A 20,812-nucleotide genomic window follows, 5' to 3' on the forward strand; every position below is an offset into this window, starting at 1 on the left:
TCTTACCGTAGCTCCTCTAGAGTTTGTTGAACTTCTCTCAAGGAATCAGCATCAAGATTATTAATAAGCTCTCTTCGATAACGTATAATGAAGGGAATTGTGTTATCATCATTAAAGAGACGGATAATATTGGCACAAACCCAAAGTTCAATATCAGTTCTCTCAGATAAAACCTGCAAATTAAGCACATTTAGTGATTTAAAACCCTGAAAAGTAAACATCTATATTATAATATATGGTTTAAAATATAATATCAAATAATGTTTTCCAGTCACTTAGAAACTAACTGCTGTGGTTTTTAAAAAAGAGAATTGCATGAAATATAGAATATATATTGATAATCACAGAATAGTCATTTCACTAATTCAATAAAACCCAATAAAAACCACTTTGTATCATCCAAATTCTACAGGGCTCAATGAGATATGCATTTTTAACCTTTCAGATTGGCATCAAAGATTAAAAAGTTGGTAACTCATTGTATTGGCATAAATGATGGGAAAAGGCACTTTCAATTATTGCTAATGAGAAAGTACAATGCTATAACCTCTGGAGGAAGAACAATTGGCAGTATTTATCAAAATTTATAATGCATAAACTCTGTGATCCAGCAATTACACTCCTGGGAATTTTGTTGACATATTCATACTTCTGGAAAATGATATTTATTTACAGTGATATTTTTTGAAGAACTTTTTCTAGTCTGGTAGAAGTCAGCAAAAACCAGTCTACAATGGGGAACTGGTGAATAAATTATACACCCATGGAGAAGAATACCATGTAACTTACTCTTGTATGATCTGATATGGAATGAATTACAAGAACTTGGAACATGGCTTATTTGGGGGAAAGGTAATTGGTTGACTTAGAGCTAGGGCAGGAAGATCCTTCTGTGTCTTTGGCATTTTCTATGATTCCCATTTACCACATATTCAAAATAATTATTTTTTTAAAAGTCTATAGGTCTCAGCAAAAGGCACATGTAAGCAGAAAAGTTCAGAGAAGTCAGCCTGGAGAACAGAAAAAATAAAATCCAATTTCAGTCACTGTTCTCAAAACCTAAGTGGATTTTTAAAGTAAAGCATGAAAGGTATATGTTTTATTATTATTTCAATCCTACTGCTCGAGATATGCCAAAAATTAAAGAAAAATTCAAAACGTATTAAAGAACTGTCATTATCAACTTGTCAACAAAATCAAGGCAATATATAAAACAGACTAAATTTCAAAACAACAGATGAAATAAATGGCTGAACTTCAGAGACTATTGAGGATACTTTCATTCCTCTGTGTACCTGAAATCCTTTAGGCCTACATCTTATTATGCACTCTGATGAATTAACACCAACTCTCTGGTGAGAAAGTCAGCTTCATATCTCCAGCCCTTGCTCTCTTCCGCATGAGCTCTGGACTCATTTAAGTAAGCTACCTGATGTATTCTCTTGAAAACCTATTAGGCATCTCAAACTGCATTCATAAAAGTATTACTCTTCATTTCTTCCCCACAACCCAGATTGTCTTCTACTGTTCTTGCAGGATTCCCAGGTAGCACAGTGCTAAATAATCCACCTGCCAATGCAGGAGGTGCAAGAGACATGGGTTTGATCCCTAGGTCAGGAAGATCCCCTGGAGTAGGAAATGACAACCTGCTCCAGTATTCTTGCCTGGAAAATTCCATAGACAGAGAAGCCTGGCAGGCTACAGTCCGTGGAGTCTCAAAGAGTCGGACACAACTGGGCAACTGAACTGAACTGATTCTCATTTTACAGATATAAAAACTGATGCTCAAAGAAGTCAAGTAAATGGCCAAAAGTCCCACAAGCTATTTACTCCTCTTTGAAAATTTGATTTGTGGGCAAAGCAAGATGATATTCTTCAGGCAAAAGTACAAATTAATCAAGTTGTCTCACTTCTCTTCCTGAATCCCACTGCAGAGGAGACATGGTGCCGTCATGGTGTCCAAAACCCCTAACAAAATGGCCTTCTCTCCAAGTGGCCTAAGAATTTACTCTTCAAAGTCTATATTCCCATCTTCTCAGTTAAAAAAGAAAACTTCTGGGTATCAACAACTAAACTATTGCTTTAATAATCCAGGCAGCATCTGCAGTTTAAAATAACTTATATTTAAATTAAATAACACTTAAATGACTAGCACTGAGAGAAAGAATTTTTTATTCTTTCAAAAATCAAACCAGCAACTGGATACTCCCTTCTGAAATGCTCTCTTACTGCTGTTTTCTTCACCCTAACCTATTGACTTCATTACATCACTTATTTTACCACACAAATAAGTTTCCTAAAGACTGCAAAAGGAAAAACTATGTATGATGTTAGAAGTCAGAAGAGTGGTTTTAGGAAAGGGGACACAGGATTGAGAAGGGGATAAAGAGATTCTAGGCTGCTGGTAACGTTCTGTTTCTTGATCTGGAAGCTTATTACACGGTTACATTTTTGAACACTCATGAGGTGTATACTTTAGTACAATTTTCTCCATATATATTTCAGAAAGTTTGTTTTAAGGCCCATAATAAATACCTCCAGCTAAATTATAAAAAGCAAGGGTCAATCCAACTGTTTTTACTAAATTCCTCCTAACAAGTGACACATGCTTATGTGTAAAAGTGCTGTGAGAAAGTTAATTCAGAGACATTCGTCTCCTTCCCACTTCTTTCCCCTATTCTGTCACCCCGTGGTCTTCCTCACCCACATATTTCCACATCATCTCTTGCAAGAATGGGGAAAATGGCTAATAAGTAGGTTTTACTCACTCTTCTCCCCTGATTTAGCAAACATTACTAATATATTGCATATGGCTCCTCTACTCCCACCTCCCTCAAAATAGACTACATAACAGCAATCACCACTTCAGGGCATTTAATGTTCTCAAAAACTGCTTGTAGCTAGTCATCTCTTCAAATTCTTATAAAGGTTATGGTATTCACAATGTATTTCCTTAATGATATAATATACTTTAACAAAAACTAATTTCTTAAGGCAACCACATATTTGCAGTTTGCAGAAAAGCAATGAAGTAGGTTGTTTCTCCCCAAGGAGTCTGGTGATCCCAGAACCTGATTAGGAAATAGATACAAAGTGTATCTTTATAGGTAAAGTCCCTCCCCAGATGAGACAGTGATGCTCCTGAAAAAGTTATGGAACTTTAGAGTTGGAAAAAAAAAAAACACCTTGAAAGGAAAAAGTTAAGAGGATCAAGGTATCATGGTGGGCAGGGTCCATGGTCCTTAAAACGAAGGAAATATAAATAACATTTCCCTCATGTTCAAGACAATAATTCCTATACAGTTAATTTCCATCAACCATTCCTTACTAATGAGATACTTGTCAGAACTTCCCCAAAGAACTTGGGCAAACGTTTCATTTTGTGGCAGTTAATATGTATACCACAGGCATTTCATTGAGTCTCACTCAAATGTTCAAAGCCTTCCTGATTGTCTTGCTGATTGACTTGGCACTGCTGACCTTCACTCTGCTCTTCCTGTTTCCCTTTAACACCTGCCACTATTCTCAACCATGTTTGGCAGATAAAATGATTCTCTCTCCTGCTAATGGAAAATAGTATAGGACAGGAAGTCCACATATATGACAAGATTTAAAAGTAATTCAAGATTAGACAAGGATAACTGTATCTGGTTAAATCCTTTAAAAACCCCAACAAGTAAGTCACACCTAAAGTTCCCCAGGCAATTTTCCTAAACCCATCTAGAAAATGCTGAGCTTACTAGTGGTCCTCAGGATGCTCAGAGAAGGTCGCAGCTGAGCCAACCACTTCTCCCAACTCGCATGCAACGGAGTGGCACATTCTGAGAACAGGCTTGTTTGAGCTGCCAAAAATCACTATTAATATAAGGAGAAAAGATACTTAGAATTGAAAGGAAAGACAAGCACATTCATACTACCCAGATAATATGGTCAAAGGCCATAAAATAGTTCTCGACCTGAAAGCTTGCTTCCACTTGATATTCAAACATCTCATGGACATTCTTGCTACCGATTTACAGATGAAACTTTTACTCCTGGCTGCTCTTCTTCTGCCACTCACCCTATGGCAGCTGGGAACCTGTTCTCACTGTACACTTTTCCCTCCTCACTAGCTAAAACTAATGGTAAATGAATTGTGGGGCTGTCCTCTCCCACCTTTCGTAAAGAAGTAGGGAAATCTGATCTGCTTTCTGATCTGCCAAGAGAAAACAACAACTCAAACAGAGAAGGGGTGAAAATGGGTGATCATGAAATCTCTGAAATAGAGAAAATTGAGAAAATGGCTTCCTCAAGTTCTCAGTTTTCCAATTTCTGGTTCAAGGCCTTAGGAGACTTGATCACGCTTTGTTTTTGCATTCTTCGAAAGGCCCCTGCATCCTCTTTTCTGCTTAAGCTCATTAGAAGCAGGATTCTATTATCTGTAAACAACTGTCATAGGTAGGGTTATTTTCATTTCTTTCTTTTACACAGATTATGAGATATGGGTGTGAAGCATAGTTTCATAGAATAACTAACCCCTGACTTCATTTTGCAAAACTTATTTCCATAGTTCAAGAGACTTCCTGTGCTTTGAAACCTTCCCCCTCCTTCCTACTCAGGGTCAACTACTAGAGGTAGATCTATGTCGACAGCAGAGATAGGCTGAAAAGTTAAGGAGAAGAGAAGGGAAGTGGGACACACCCACCTGCCCCTGTAGATCTGGTCTGGAACCAAGGGATGTGCATGTTAAGAAAGCCTTCAGGGTGAACCTGATGCAGGCTGTTTTAAATGTCTTTTAAAACATTTCCTTGTAGGCTTAAGTGAAAAAAAGAAAAAGAAGGCATAGAAAGGAGCCTAATTATGCTGTTTCTCAATTTTGGACTGTTCAGGAATGAGAAGAAAGCTATGAGGCAACACTCTATTTCTTAATGAGTCAGAGAGAAGAAAAATCATAATTAAAAGTTACCGGCAATGTTCAACTAGTAGGTATAGAAAAGGCAGCATGGGTAAAAAGAACTTCCTTTGAAGAGAAAGGTAACACACAGACAATTCCAGACCGAGAAGTGGTATTTCCCAGAGGCACTGGGCTCTAGAGCAGTACTTCCCAGCAGACGAAGGAGCACTTGTCAGAATCACCATGCGTCAGACAGTAAGGAGGGAGGTGATCCCCATCCACCCTGAGGGGTACTGCTATGATTAAGTCTGAAATGTTTACAGTGTGTGTGGGGGTGGACAAAACACTGGGAATCACTGTTTAATGAGTCACTCCTCAGGTCTTCTCTATCATCCTCAAAGCTAGTCAAAGAAACTGGAAGAAATATGATTTTTCCTGTAGTAAGAAATATAATTATGGGAGCCCAAGTTGGAATTCAGATAGAAATTTCCTTTAAGAAGTTACTAGGCGGAGAAGGCAATGGCACCCCACTCCGGTACTCTTGCCTGGAGAATCCCTTGGATGGAGGAGCCTGGTGGGCTGTAGTCCATGGGGTCGCTAAGAGTTGGGCACGACTGAGTGACTTCACTTTCACTTTTCACTTTCATGCACTGGAGAAGGAAATGGCAACCCATTCCAGTACTCTTGCCTGGAGAATCCCAGGGATAGGGGAGCCTGGTGGGCTGCCGTCTATTGGGTTGCACAGAGTTGGACACAACTGAAGCGACTTAGCAGCAGCAGCAACAGCAGCAGGCCTGGTTCATAGTGTATTACAACATTACACTAAGAGTTAAATAGATGTACTAACAGCCAATGACTTAATCACTTGCACTGCTTTTATGGGGAATTACAGTCCAAGTACAAAGCAAAAACTTACCAAGGAACTTAGGAGGGCCCAATCTGTTGAGGTGATCTGTCTACAGAATACATGTTCACTAGAACACCATGGAAAGAAATCTACTTTCCCGAGGTCACAGCTTTTAACTGAAGAATTAATGACAATAAGCTATAATACCAAACAACATACCCAAGAGCCAAAGCCTACAGGAACCACTGGCAAAGTAGCAAGGGAACTGAAAACTCCCAGGTCTTCTTTCACCTCATACCAGTCAAAAAGAATCAAACTGAAGTGACAGAATAAGGCTGTGCATACCTGTACTATGTCCCAGTTCATTTCCACCTCCTCAATATTACTGATATTTTCTGGAAGCCTGACAGGCTGCCCCTGAGGACACGTTTCCGTCTTCACTTTCTTCAAAGGGGGCTGACCACATGTAAAGTCGTCTTTGTTCTCCTCTTCCTTGCACGCACCTTCCCACATGGCGCTAGTGGATGGTATCTCTGTGCTATTATTTCTGCTCTCTAAGCTGCTGGCTTTGTTGGCTTCTTCATCAGTTTTCAGCTTTTTAGCCCTCCGAGCTGAAGGTGACTGAGCTGAATTTTTCCGTTTTGTCTTTGCTGTTTTCAGAGTCTGCCCAGTCTCCAATTTGTTTTTGTCTTCTAAATCAACATCGGCAATAGCGATAGAGTTATTCTAGCAAACCACAAAGAGAACACATGAGAATTAGAAGATTAAAAAAAAACAATAGACCTGGAATATTATTTAGCAATGAAAAGGCACAAATTATTCACATACACAGTAATTTGAAAGAATCTCAAGGAAATTGTTGAGTGGAGAGAAAAAGACAATCTCAAAAAGTTACATACTGTACAGCTGTATTTATATAATATTCCTGGAAAGAATTAACGGTTACTTGGGGGGGGTCAGAGTTGGGGGTGGAGGTTGGGAGGGAGGTGGATGTGGCTATAAAAGGTCAATACTAGGGATCCTTGTGGTGATGGAACTGTTCTGTGTGGTGGATACAGAGACCTACACATAGGGTAATACTGCATAAAACTAAACACACATACATGCATACAAATGAATACAATAAAACTGGAGAAATCTAAGTAAGATCACTGGGATTTTATCAATGTCAATATCTTGGTTGTGATATTTAACTATAGTTTTTCAAGATGTTACCATAGGGGGAAATTGGATAAAGGGTACGTGATATCTTTCTGTATTATTTTTTACAACTGCATGTGAAATTACAATTATCTAGAAATAAAAGGTTTCATTTTTTTTAATGAGTAAAGGGAAGGTATACACCTGGCAGAAAAAACAAGATTTAAAATCTGCAATCAAAAGTCAACGCTTTATGAAAGAAGAGTAACACAGGCTCATAAAACTCAACAGGCTACGCCTGCCACCCGTTTTGCTGAAAGAAAACATGGCAGGACAGCAGGGTGGTATCAGGCATTTTTTCTTCATAGGAGTCTGCAGGGCAGTACACACAGGTGTCCAGGGGTTATTCTCTGGACCACCCACCTGCCAGGTGACAGCTCAGGAATGAAGCAAGGACATCTGGCACTTGTTTTGACACTAGAGTGGGAAATAAAATACAGACCTTGCCCCATGGAATTTTCAATTTCACAAGCTAGCCTGTTTTCAGTTACCTGAGTGAAGCAGATGGCACAAACTCGAACAAAAGAACTCCCAAATTAAATGTCAGTAAATATTCACTTTCCTCTCCTAGCAGATATTTTTTCCCAGAATTACTGACTACTGAAAATACTAGAAACTACAAACCACACCCTCATCCTAACGCCCACCCATCACCACCTAACCTGGAAATTATATACATTAAATAGCCCTCTCAGTATTGCATTTGTAATTGGAACAAAATGGATAAGAACAGAGGAACAAAAATAGAATTTCCCCCGAAGTCCATAAGAGCTGATAATAACCTGATCAAATTAATTGACATAGCTAAAGAAGGAATATGTCAATCATACAAGAGTTCTCAGCCCCAGAGGAACAGAAAAAGGAGATCTGTAAAAAGCAAATATGATCAGCATTCTAGGTAATGCACAAAGAGAAAAAGTCAGAAAACAGATTTTGATTAATTTGGTCCCAGTGGTATGACTGGCATCTTGTGAGATGGATACATCAGACTACCTTAGATTTATGCAATTAAAACATTCAGTTCTTAGTGTGAGCAGCAGAGCACCTTGACCACATTAGGTATTCAATAAACCCCAAAAATTTATCTAATTCTCCTAATCTGAGCCCATGCTCATCAAGTAAATTTCTGATTATTATTTCTCTACTTACTTCAGCCTCCAATGAGAGACAGTGCTAGTCATAGGAACTTAACTCCTTGTGAAGGTTATATCAAAACTATGCATTATTAAACCAGCACTCTGGTCTTATACAGGCTTCCCTGACAGCTCAGTTGGTAAACAATCCACCTGCAATGAAGGAGACCCCGGTTTGATTCCTGGGTTGGGAAGATCTGCTGGCGAAGGGATAGGCTACCCACTCCAGTATTCTTGGGCTTGCTTCATGGCTCAGCTGGTAAAGAATCCACCTATAATGCAGGAGACCTGGGTTTGATCCCTGGGTTGGGAAGATCCCCTGGAGAAGGAAAAGCTACCCACTCCAGTATTCTGGCTTGGAGAATTCCACGGACTGTATAGTCAATGGGGTCACAAAGAGTCGGACACGACTGAGCGACTTTCACTGGTCTTATACACTCTTATGACAATGGCTGGTATAAAAACATCCGAGATAGAATGGTTTCTGAAAAGCTGAAAAAATTCATGTTCGTGACTTAGAAAGCCAGTTCTATGACTTACTATCTGTGGTCCATGAGCAAGTCACTTAACATCTCTTGCCTTGGCTTTGTCGTCTATAAAACCAAGATAATTACAGCACCTGACTCAACAGGTTGTGAAGAATAAGTAAGATCATACAAGTAGAGTGTTGAGCATGTTGCCTGGCTAATTTTAAGAAATCAAATATCTGCTGATACCACCATCATTATCATGGCTACTACACCCAGACCAATTACCAGGAGAGAGAAAAGGAAGTAAATGAAGAAATAAAGAAAAAGTAAAATGACTTAAATCTGGGGAGTTCAAAATAAGAGAAAAACCAACAATCATAAATTAGACACTTAACGGTATCTTCAAGTACTGGAGTCTTCAAGTAAATTTTATCTAATGTTTATCAGTGTTGCTCACAGACACAAGATCCTTTCAAGAGATCTGCAAGTTCACAACTATTTTCATAATAATGTCAAGGCACTTGACATTTCACTAATGGTACAAGAGCAATGGTAGCAAAAACCAAGATAGTGCACCAAGCCGTACTAATGATCACTGTTCCCTTCACTGTCACACACTTGCAATAAAACAATTGTCAGTTTCACTTAAGAATGAATCAGTATAAGTTATTAATTTTTAAAATTTCAATCCCTGAAAACACACCTTTTTCGTATTTATGCTCTGTACTGAAATGTATGTAAAGCACAAATGTTCACATAAGGAACTTCTGCTGCAGGCCAATGCATACTGATGTGCAGTGGTTGTCTCATAGTAAATATGTGAACCAGTATTTTCCAAATGTTGGTGTTTAGTCGCTAAGTCGTATCCAACTCTTTGTGACCCCATGGACTGTAGCCTGCCAGGCTCCTCTGTCCATGGGATTTCCCAGGCAAAAATGCTGGAGTGGGTTGCTATTGCCTTCTCCACAGGATCTTCCCAATGCAGGCACTGAACCCACATCTCCTGCACTGCTAGGCTGATTCTTTACCACTGAGCCACCAAGGAAGCCTCATTATTTGCCTAATGACCAACACATAATGTTACAAGTTCATGCATGGGTAAAAGATCAATTCAAATAACACAGACCAACAGATTTTAATGTAATAGAATACAGTGTCATTACAGATTCCACAAAGAAATCTTTTAGAAAGTACCACTTACTGAGTTTGGATATAGTAGCAAATACCCACAATTATCTAAGATATTACAACATCACTTACTTTTCCAAATACATACCTGTGTAGAGGCTTTCCTTTTTATTTAAATTATCTTCTATCTTCTATACATCAGACATTAAAGATAATTGCAAAAATGTAAAACATCATTCTTTCCATTAATTTTTGGTTGTTTTGAAAATATATACCTATTTTTCATTAAAACATGTTATTTGCATTAACATGAAATAGGTTTAATAATATTTTTTAATTAATCAATTATTTTCATTTTTAATTTCTAATATGGTATATATTTACAGATATAAACCACATAAGCAAAAGTCCCTTAGGGTCCTTAGTAAGTTCTAAGAGTGTAAAGAAGTCCAACGACCAAAAATTTTGAGAAAAGGTAAATCTAAGCATGTTAGGAGAAGGCAATGGCACCCCACTCCAGTACTCTTGCCTGGAAAATCCCATGGACAGAGGAGCCTGGTCGGCTGCAGTCCATGGGGTCGCTAAGGGTCGGACACGACTGAGCGACTTCACTTTCACTTTTCACTTTCATGCACTGGAGAAGGAAATGGCAACCCACTCCAGTGTTCTTGCCTGGAGAATCCCAGGGACAGGGGAGCCTGGTGGGCTGTCGTCTATGGGGTCGCACAGAGTCTGACACAACTGAAGCGACTTAGCAGCAGCAGCAAACATGTTTAGATCAAAATACAGATGAAAACCATATGGCAATATTGCTCCATTTTTAAAGCTTCTAAGATTCTACAGCCTTCCCCAGTGACTTAACAAGCCATGAAAATATTTTTTCTCCTTATATTTAACTTGAATCTTTGACAGACTAAATAATCATAGTACATTTTCTTTCGCCTTCATGGGTTTTTAAATCACTCGTAACACTTCAAATGCTAATTAGGTAGCCTATGACTAAACCCAAAACTCCAGGAAGAATCTGACCATCCTTCTTTATACTGTCTCTGAAAGTTGTAAACTGTCTAAATCAAAAAAGTGATTCATTATCTTTATCAGTTCAATCAGTCAGTAGGCCTTGGCCTTGACCCCCTTATGTTGTACTGTGTGAGCTTGACAGCTAACTGGAAAGGGATATGGAGTCAAGGGAAGGCTTCTTTAAAACTAGATGTAAAAGAGCATTTTTATACTCAGAAGCAATTTAGGAAGAAAAGCTGACAAGAGAAAAGAAAGGAGATTACAGAGGGAACAGAGACCCTACAAAAGAGAGGATGAGATCATAAGCCCAAGAAGCAAACCCATCCTTGGTAGGAGGAATGACACTTACTCCACGGCAACAGGATAGAAGATGAAAACAAATATGAGCAGATCATTATTTAATTGGTCATTATTATTTAATTGGTCTCAGCTTGGTCATGGGAAAATGAGAAATATCATATATTCTCAAATAAATAAAAGGCAATGTCATCAGCTGAGTGAGAGAAGGGAAAGGCATTGAGGAAGTTTAAAGAGAAAAAAGTCAAAAATCAAACTTGCTGGAAAAAACAGTAAGTCTTCCAGATATTTCTGATGCAAATCAAGGATCTGAGGTTATGAACCTAATGTAAAACAAATCAGTTATAAATCTAATGTAAAACAAATCAAGTCATTGGTGAAGCTGTTTTCTGCTCAGTGCAGGCAAGAGAAGCTATGGCTCACCTAGTGCCTTGGTTTAAGTCAGCCATGTAGGATCAAATAAAAGGACTGGAAAAGGTCAGGTTTCATTCCAATCCTAAAGAAGGGCAATGCAAAAAAATGTTCAAACTACCGCACAACTGCACTCATCTCACATGCTAGTAAAGTAATGCTTAAAATTCTCCGAGCCAGGCTTCAGCAATATGTGAACCGTGGACTTCCAGATGTTCAAGCTGGTTTTAGAAAAGGCAGAGGAACCAGAGATCAATTGCCAACATCCGCTGGATCATGGAAAAAGCAAGAGAGTTCCAGAAAAACATCTATTTCTGCTTTATTGACTATGCCAAAGCCTTTGAGTGTGTGGATCACAAGAAACTGTGGAAAATTCTGAAAGAGATGGGCATACCAGACCACCTGACCTGCCTCTTGAGAAACCTGTATACAGGTCAGGAAGCAACAGTTAGAACTGGACATGGAACAACAGACTGGTTCCAAATAGGAAAAGGAGTACGTCAAGGCTATATATTGTCACCCTGCTTATTTAACTTATATGCAGAGTACATCATGAGAAATGCTGGGCTGGAAGAAGCACAAGCTGGAATCAAGATTGCCAGAAGAAATATCAATAACCTCAGATATGCAGATGACACCACCCTTACGGCAGAAAGTGAGGAGGAACTAAAAAGCCTCTTGATGAAAGTGAATGAGGAGAGTGAAAAAGTTGGCTTCAAGCTCAACATTCAGAAAACGAAGATCATGGCATCTGGTCCCATCACTTCATGGGAAATAGATGGGGAAACAGTGGAAACAGTGTCAGACTTTTATTTTTCTGGGCTCCAAAATCACTGCAGATGGTGACTGCAGCCATGAAATTAAAAGACACTTACTTCCTGGAAGTAAAGTTATGACCAACCTAGATAGCGTATTGAAAAGCAGAGACGTTACTTTGCCAGCAAAGGTCCGTCTAGTCAAGGCTATGGTTTTTCCAGTGGTCATGTGTGCACATGTTCCTGAAGAGAAAGTTCATAACTATAATCAAATTTTCAAAGGGTTAGTGACCCTAAAACAAAGAACCATGCAACTAAGATGTATTTCCTAATTAGACAGCCAGGCTACCTTTAAATGCAGCTATGCCACCCTTAATAAAAAAAACCTCCAAACTTTTCTAACAAGTCAATACTTTTTTCAGTTCAATTCAGTTCAGTTGCTCAGTTGGGTCCAACTCTTTGCGACCCCATGGACTGCAACATGCCAGGCCTCCCTGTCCATCACCAACATCTGGAGTTTACGCAAACACATGTCTATTGAGTCGGTGATGCCATCCAACCATCTCATTCCGTCTTACCCTTCTCCTCCTGCCGTCAATCTTTCCCAGCATTAGGGAGTTTTCAAAAGAGTCAGATCTTCATATCACGTGACCAAAGCATTGGAGTTTCAGCTTCGGCATCAGTCCTTCCAATGAATATTTAGGTCTGATTTCCTTTAGGATGGACTGGTTGGATCTCCTTGCTGTCCAAGGGACTCTCAAGAGTCTTCAACACCACAGTTCAAAATCATCAATTCTTTGGCGTGCAGCTTTCTTTATAGTCCAACTCTCACATCCATACATGATTACTGGAAAAACCATAGCTTTGACAAGACGGACCTTTGTTGGCAAAGTAATGTCTCTGCTTTTTAACAAGCTGTCTAGGTTGGTCATAACTTTTCTTCCAAGGAGCAAGCATCTTTTAATTTCATGGCTGCTGTCACCACCTGCAGTGATTCTGGAGCCCAAAAAAATAAAGTCTGTCACTGTTTCCACTGCTTCCCCATCTATTTCCCATGAAGTGATGGGACCAGATGCCATGATGTTAGTTTTCTGAATGCTGAGTTTTAAGCCAACTTTTTCACTCTCCTCTTTCACTTTAATTAAGAAGCTCTTTAGTTCTTCTTCGCTTTCTGCCATAGTTCAGTTCAGTTCAGTCACTCAGTCGTGTCCGACTCTTTGCGACCCCATGAATCGCAGCACGCCAGGCCTCCCTGTCCATCACCAACTCCCGGAGTTCACTCAAACTCATGTCCATCGAGTTGGTGATGTCATCCAGCCATCTCATCCTCTGTCGTCCCCTTCTCCTCCTGCCCCCAATTCCTCCCAGCATCAGAGTCTTTTCCAATGAGTCAACTCTTCGCATGAGGTGGCAAAAGTACTGGAGTTTCAGCTTTAGCATCTTTCCTTCCAAAGAAATCCCAGGGCTGATCTCCTTCTAATCTGCATATCTGAGGTTATTGATATTTCTCCTGGCAATCTTGATTCCAACTTGTGCTTCATCCAGTCCAGCATTTCTCATGATGTATTCTGCATGTAAGTTAAATAATCAGGGTGACAATATACAGCCTTGACATACTCCTTTTCCTATTTGGAACCAGTCTGTTGTTCCATGTCAAGTTCTAACTGTTGCTTCTTGACCTGCATACAGATTTCTCAGGAGGCAGGTAAAGTGGTCTGGTATTCCCATCTCTTTCAGAATTTTCCACAGTTTATTGTGATCCACATAGTCAAAGCCTTTGGCATAGTCAATAAAGCAGAAATAAATGTTTTTCTGGAACTCTCTTGCTTTTTCGATGATCCAATGGATATTGGCAATTTGATCTCTGGTTCTTCTGCCTTTTCTAAATCCAGCTTGAAAATCTGGAAGTTCACAGTTCATGTACTGTTGACACCTGGCTTGGAGAAGTTTTAGTATTATTTTGCTAGCATCTAAGATGAGTGTAATTGTGCAGTAGTTTGAGCATTCTTTGGCATTGCCTTTCTTTGGGATTGGAATGAAGACTGAGCTTTTCCAGTTGTGGCCACTGCTGAGTTTCCCAAATTTGCTGGCATATTGAGTGCAGCACTTGCACAGCATCATCTTTTAGGATTTGAAATAGCTCAACTGGAATTCCATCACCTCCACTAGCTTTGTTCATAGTCATGCTTCCTAAGGCCCACTTGACTTTGCATTCCAGGATGTCTGGCTCTAGGTGAGTAATCACACCATTGTGATTATCTGGGTCAAGAAGATCTTTTTTGTATAGTTCTTCTGTGTATTCTTGCCATCTCTTCTTAATATCTTCTGCTTTTGTTAGGTTCATACCATTTCTGTCCTTTATTGTGCCCATCTTTGCATGAAAAGTTCCCTTGGTATCTTTAATTTTCTTGAAGAGATCTCTAGTCTTTCCCATTCTATTGTTTTCCTCTATTTCTGTGCACTGATCATTGAGGAAGGCTTTCTTATCTCTCTTTGCTATTCTTTAAAATTTTGCATTCAAATGGGTATATCTTTCTTTTTCTCCTTTGCCTTTCATTTCTTTTCATAGCTGTTTGTAAGGCCTGGTCAGACAACCATTTTGCCTTTTTCCATTTCTTTTTCTTGGGAATGGTCTTGATCACTGCCTCCTATACAATGTCACAAACCTCCATCCATAGTTCTTCAGGCACTCTATCAGATCTAATCCCTTGGATCTATTTGTCACTTCCACTGTATATTCGTAAGGGATTTGATTTAGGTCAGACCTGAATGGTCTAGTGGTTTTCCCTGCTTCTTCAATTTAAGTCTGAATTTGGCAATAAGGAGTTCATGATCTGAGCCACAATCAGCTCCCAGTCTTGTTTTTGCTCACTGTATAGAGCATCTCCATTTTTGGCTGTTAAGAATATAATCAGTCTGATTTTGGTATTGACCATCTGGTGATGCCCATGTGTACAGTCTTCTCTTGTGTTGTTGGAAGAGGGTGTTTGCTGTGACCAGTGCGTTCTCTTGGCAAAACTCTGTTAGCCTTTGCCCTGCTTCATTCTGTACTCCAAAGCCAAATTTGCCTGTTACTCCAGGTGTTTCTCGACTTCCTACTTTTGCATTCCAGTCCCCTATAACAAAAAGAACATCTTTTTTGGGTGTTAGTTCTCGAAGGTCTTGTAGGTTTTCATAGAACTGTTCAACTTTAGCTTCTTCAGCATTATTGGTCAGGGCATAGACTTGGATTACTATGATACTGAATGGTTTGCCTTGGAAACGAACAGAGATCGTTCTGTCATTTTTGAGACTGTATCCAAGTACTAAATTTCAGAGTCTTGTTGACCATGATGGCTACTCCATTTCTTCTAAGAGATTCTTGCCCACAGTAGTAGATATCATGGTCATCTGAGTTAAATTCACCCATTCCAGTAGATTTTAGTTTGCTGATTCCCAAAATGTTGATGATCACTCTTGCCATCTCCTATTTGACCACTTCCAATTTGCCTTGATTCATGTGGGCTGCCATCTACGGGGTCGTACAGAGCCAGACACGACTGAAGTGACTTAGCAGCAGCAGCAGCATGGACCTAACATTCCAGGTTTCCATGCAATTTTGCTCTTTACAGCATTGGACTTTACTTCCATCACCAGTCACATTCACAACTGGGTGTTGTTGTTTGCTTTGGCTCTGTCTGTTCATTCTTTCTGGAGTTAGTTCTCCATCAATCTCAGTAGCATACTGGGCACCTACCGACCTGGGGAGTTCATCTTTCAGTGTCCTATCTTTTCACCTTTTCAGACTGTTCATGGGGTTCTCAAGACAAGAATACTGAAGCACTTTACCATTCCCTTCTCCAGTAGACCATGTTTTGTCAGAACTGTCCACCATTACCCATCTGTCTTGGGTGGCCCTACACAGCATGGCCCACACTTTTATTGAGTTAGACAAGGCTGCAGTCCACATCATCAGACTTGTCAGTTTTCTATGATTGTGGTTTCTCAGCTATAGGTAAAACCTACTCACCTACCCACTAAAAGTGTGTTAGTGAAAAGTTTGCCTGTAAAGATGAAGAAAGAGAGGTACTGGCTGATAGGAGAAAAGATCAACTAAATAACCTTCAGTTATTCTTTTATTCTTTCACTGCATATTAAAAGAGTTATGCATTTTAGAAATGCATAGTTCTTTTGATATTGCAACAGAGCCTATAATTTATTGTTGGTGTCTTTTAATCCAGATTGGTGCAGATACAGTGTTTGCTTATGGAAAGACAGACATATGTGCCAGGTAATAAATATTCTTCTTCCTCCAATGTGATAGATCTGATGGTAAACACTATTAAGACCCTTGGCAGAGGAAACCATTGATCCGCAGTTTCTGCCATTTATCTGGTTTTCCCTAGTCCATATAAGGAGAAAGTAGCATCACTAATTAAGAAGACACTGCAGGGGGCTCGGATGCAATAAACCTGTGCCCACCCTCCAAAAAAAAAAAAAAAAAGACACTGCAGGGTTCCCTCTATCCAGCTAAGGTACCTACCAGCTCCTCCTTGACAGCCACGTCTTCTGAGCCATCACTGATCTGCAGCGTGTTCTTCACTCGTGGTACTCTCTTTGGTTTGGATACCTTGGAAACAGGTGGCTTACGGCTTCTAGGGACTTTCTTTTGGGGTTCCCAGGCACTGTCCTCCTTATCATCTTCAGAGGCAGATGATCTGGGAGTAAAACGACAGAAAAATTTTCAGGAAACAGAAGCCAAATGCTAAAGGTTTCTGAAAAAGAGACATACGCCTCTTGAAACAAAAAAGAAGGTAGGTGTTTAAAATAAAATGCAGTGATGTGAATACAGACTATGAACTGAACCAAGAAATTTGACCAGAAATACCCTCCAATCCACTGTAAATCACAGGTCTCCCTTCATTTTCCTCTTACCTAACCAATATACACAACCATATACTCAAGACCTAGAAAATCATTTATTACCTTAAGTAGTAAATAGTAAATGGGTCATGTCACACCATAGTCATGGTGAGGTTTTCCATTTTTAAACAATATCTAAAGACATTTTTGATTGTTACTACTTGGGTAGGGGAGGGGAAATATAACCAACTAATGGGTAGAGACCAGGGATGCTGCTAAAGATCCTACAAAGACAGTTTCCATATCAAAGAATTATCTGGTCAATAGTGCTGAAGTTGAGAAACTGTGTCTAAATCAACATAAAAAACTCCTCTACTCCCATGGATCGTATATTCTAGTGTAAATATAATATTATATACTTAGTTGGTCACTTCCTCCTTGTTCAACAGTGTATCATCAACACCTAAACAGAGCCTGGAACACAACTCTGTTCAATAAATACAGTGAGTTCAATAGATTTTTGTTGCATGAATGAATGAAAAAACAAAGCCTTCTTCAAAAAAAATGACTTCTGAAGTTAGTAAATGACAGAATGCATATCCCTAAAATATACATCATTCTCCCACGCCATATAAAACAAGTATGCTTACAACTCAGAGAAGGAAGAGAATTCATCTTTGGATATCACAGTCTGGACCTTTGCTTTTGCTCTTCTTGGCAATGACGACATCTGCAAGAAGAAATATAACATGAAATCATCATGATTTAAATCACTTGCATGACTGATAACTTATTTTGTCTACAAAATGATGTGCCATTGAAAACTAACACTCCAATAGCTCTTCTGCTAGAAAATGCCATAGGAGGAAAAAAATGAAAATCATTCACAAGCCTGAACACTTGTTTTCCCTTCTATGGCTGCCAATTATAAGGGCAGCTAACAGCCTTCCAATAACTTCAAAAGCCTGGTGAGTGTGGGCCATCTTTGGAAAAATGTAAGTCCTATAGAGTGAGAACTCTTAATTTTTCTTCCAGAATTATAGGCTTGCATATACTCCAAGTATTGTTTGATAATTTATCAGACAGCAAATAATAAAGTCCTTTATTAAACTGTATCTCAAAGACAAGAAATGTCTTCCCTCTTCTTTATCTTCTTAAGAATACAGTTAATGCCGATCTACAAAGCTGACAGTCAATTACATGATGCTGACTGACTAAGCAGCCAGGTTGTTCCTAAAACAAGATAATTTAGTCCCTTATTATAAAATTTCACAATATCTAAGTAGGATAATAAATCACAAATCCCACTAGAAAGTATTTCTCAAATTCAAAGGCCCAGCTCTAAATTAAAAAAAAAAAAAAAAGAGTCAAACAGCCAGAGATGTCATACAATACACAAATTTTGCTTTAGCTGATAAATTTTACTACCTAAAGAATGTACGTCAAACCTAACAACTACACTGGACTCTAACACACTTGTAAACCTTTCAACAAGTTCCTAAACCAAGCCTACATTATAATGCCTCTATTCTAATTTCTGCTAGAAGAAGGAACACTTCCCAGAAATACCAAAGGGGTTGTCACAAAAAAAGGGAACACGTCCTCCTGGCAGCTATCCCTCAACTCAGTACAGTGGGTACAGAAATACCAGACAGGAAAGCACCAAGAGGGAACCAGGAGAACAAAAGGAAGTAGACAGAAAATTCTTCCATCTTCTCCTTCACCCCCTTTTTGGAATTTTATGTTTCTCAAGGCCATCATTCCTTAAATAAGTGCTCCTTGATACTGATCATAAAGGAATGGATAACTTGTGATTTCTGTGTTGAATGTATTGTACAACACAGAAACAGAGGAAGTCAGCGTATGATACGGTGGCATTTCAAACCAGGACAGAAATGAATTATTCAGTAAGTGGTATTACGACAATGAGCTATCCTCTGCAGGAAAACAAGTGTTTAATTCTTGCTTCCACACCATGAACTAACAATACATTCCACACTGATGATGTAAAGGTACCAAACTTTTAAAAAAAACTACAGTACTACAAAAACTAAAGAACACTATTTTCATAACTTTGAGTGGAGGTGGGAGAATAAAGCTTTTTCTAGGCATGACTCAAAATTCCAAAAGCCTAAAAGATTAGCAGATTTTACTATGTAAAAATTAAACCCCCAAGTCAGCAGTGGGAGCATTTCAGAACCAAACCAATTTTCTCTGCCGCTGCTGCTAAGTCGCTTCAGTCGTGTCCGACTCTGCGCGACCCCATAGACGGCAGCCCACCAGGCTCCCCCGTCCCTGGGATTCTCCAGGCAAGAGTACTGGAGTGGGTTGCCATTGCCTTTTCCGAATTTTCTCTGCAGTATCCTCCAAAAAAAGCACAGGACACGGTATCTGATACCTCAGAACTAAAGGTAAAGGGAGTACGAGCTGGGTGTATGTTGTCTGAGGCAAAGGAATGTCTCTACAAGCTCTACTCTGCTTCATGAAATTAACAAACGCCCCTGGAAAAAGTCTGGAGGTTTCTTTTCCGGAGAAGTTGTAAAACAGAGTCTCTAAACTAGGGGATAACAAGTACAGCTATTGGTAGGGGAACCATACAGAGATTCCCGGTCCCCTTCTCCCACTGTGCTCCCCAAAAAGCTGCCAGGCAGATTCCTACCATCTAGTGAGTAGTTCGTAAAGACCCTTCCTTGTGAATCTGACCCGCCCAAGAATAAAAAGCTAAAGATACTAAGCTCCCACAAACAACCAATTCAGTGTGCCCTCAGGCACAGAGCTGAGGATGCAGCTGATTCTGCCCGGGACAGGATCTGAGAGACAAAAGGGCGCTTCCTCCCCCAACTCCGTTCATTTGAGGTATGAAAACAAACTAGGTCTATCTACCCGGCTTTCCCACAACTGCGCTTATGTACTAAGTGCTGAAATTTGACTGAGAAAACGCGCCAGGACACGCAGCAGCTAGGATGGGTTTTCCGAGGGGGTAGGGTGTGGGATACTGCAGTCAGTACTATGTAACGAAACTCCTCACTTTAAAAACGGATGTTATTCCCCCAGTGATCGCTCAGAACTTTTTTAATGGTCCCAAAAATATCGGAGCCCGGGCACCTGGCTCCAGAGAGCCCGCAGGAAGCCCGCGAAGGCAGACGTTCGGCTCACCTTCCCGCCCGGCGTGTCAGAAGCTCCGTGTGTCTGTGTGCTAGACAACATCTTCCGGTTCCCGCCGGAAGTCTTTCAAACGCCGGAAGTCCCGCCTGGATCCCCCCGGACTCGCCGCTTAGGCGCTCATCTCCCAGAATGGGGTGGAGCCACGCTGAACGGAGGCGGGGCTAGAACGAGGATCTCGATGAAGCTCTGGGGTGGGACCCCTTCCAGGACTGGGGGCGGGGGGCGGAGCTCGGACCCGGACCCGTCGGAGATGGGGCCCGAGGTGTTTGGAAAGGCCGACCCACCTTCCTGTTTTTCTTATTTTCCTTCTCTTAATCCGCTTTGTTTTTATTTTCTTCTTTCCTCTTTTAAACTTTTTTCAATTATGTTTCTGTTGATTGCATTATTTGTAATTTGTAATGGAAAAATGAAAATCAACCTTTAGCCTTTCTAGCGTGAATGTTAAATACTGGTAATTAACTTTCTTAAGGGTGTTTCTTCGGAGAAGGCAATGGCACCCTACTCAAGTACTCTTGCCTGGAAAATCCCATGGGCGGAAGAGCCTGGTAGGCTGCAGTCCATGGGGTCGCTAAGAGTCAGACATGACTGAGCGACTTCACTTTCACTTTCCACTTTCATGCATTGGAGAAGGAAATGGCAACCCACTCCAGTGTTCTTGCCTGGAGAATCCC

The 20,812-nt window shown here is 40.0% G+C and overlaps 1 protein-coding gene across 2 annotated transcripts in view; it reads right to left on the reverse strand.

Annotated features, from left to right (window-relative positions):
• SRBD1 (S1 RNA binding domain 1) overlaps positions 1-20,450 on the reverse strand; it is a 238,441-nt gene extending 217,991 nt beyond the window's left edge. The window contains exons 1-5 of one of the 2 annotated variants that reach the window (XM_055539987.1): positions 20,133-20,450; positions 17,627-17,706; positions 16,657-16,831; positions 6,066-6,446; positions 7-173 (exon numbers count right to left, since the gene is read on the reverse strand). In XM_055539987.1, coding sequence (XP_055395962.1) covers positions 7-173; positions 6,066-6,446; positions 16,657-16,831; positions 17,627-17,706; positions 20,133-20,183 — 854 coding nt within the window. In that variant the 5' untranslated portion in view covers positions 20,184-20,450. The remainder of the gene's footprint in view (positions 1-6; positions 174-6,065; positions 6,447-16,656; positions 16,832-17,626; positions 17,707-20,132) is intronic. The other variant, XM_055539986.1, reaches the window with a different exon arrangement.
• Between the last annotated feature and the right edge of the window lie 362 nt (positions 20,451-20,812).

This window comes from Bubalus kerabau, chromosome 11, assembly GCF_029407905.1.
Source record: "Bubalus kerabau isolate K-KA32 ecotype Philippines breed swamp buffalo chromosome 11, PCC_UOA_SB_1v2, whole genome shotgun sequence".
Taxonomy (NCBI): Eukaryota; Metazoa; Chordata; class Mammalia; order Artiodactyla; family Bovidae; genus Bubalus; species Bubalus kerabau.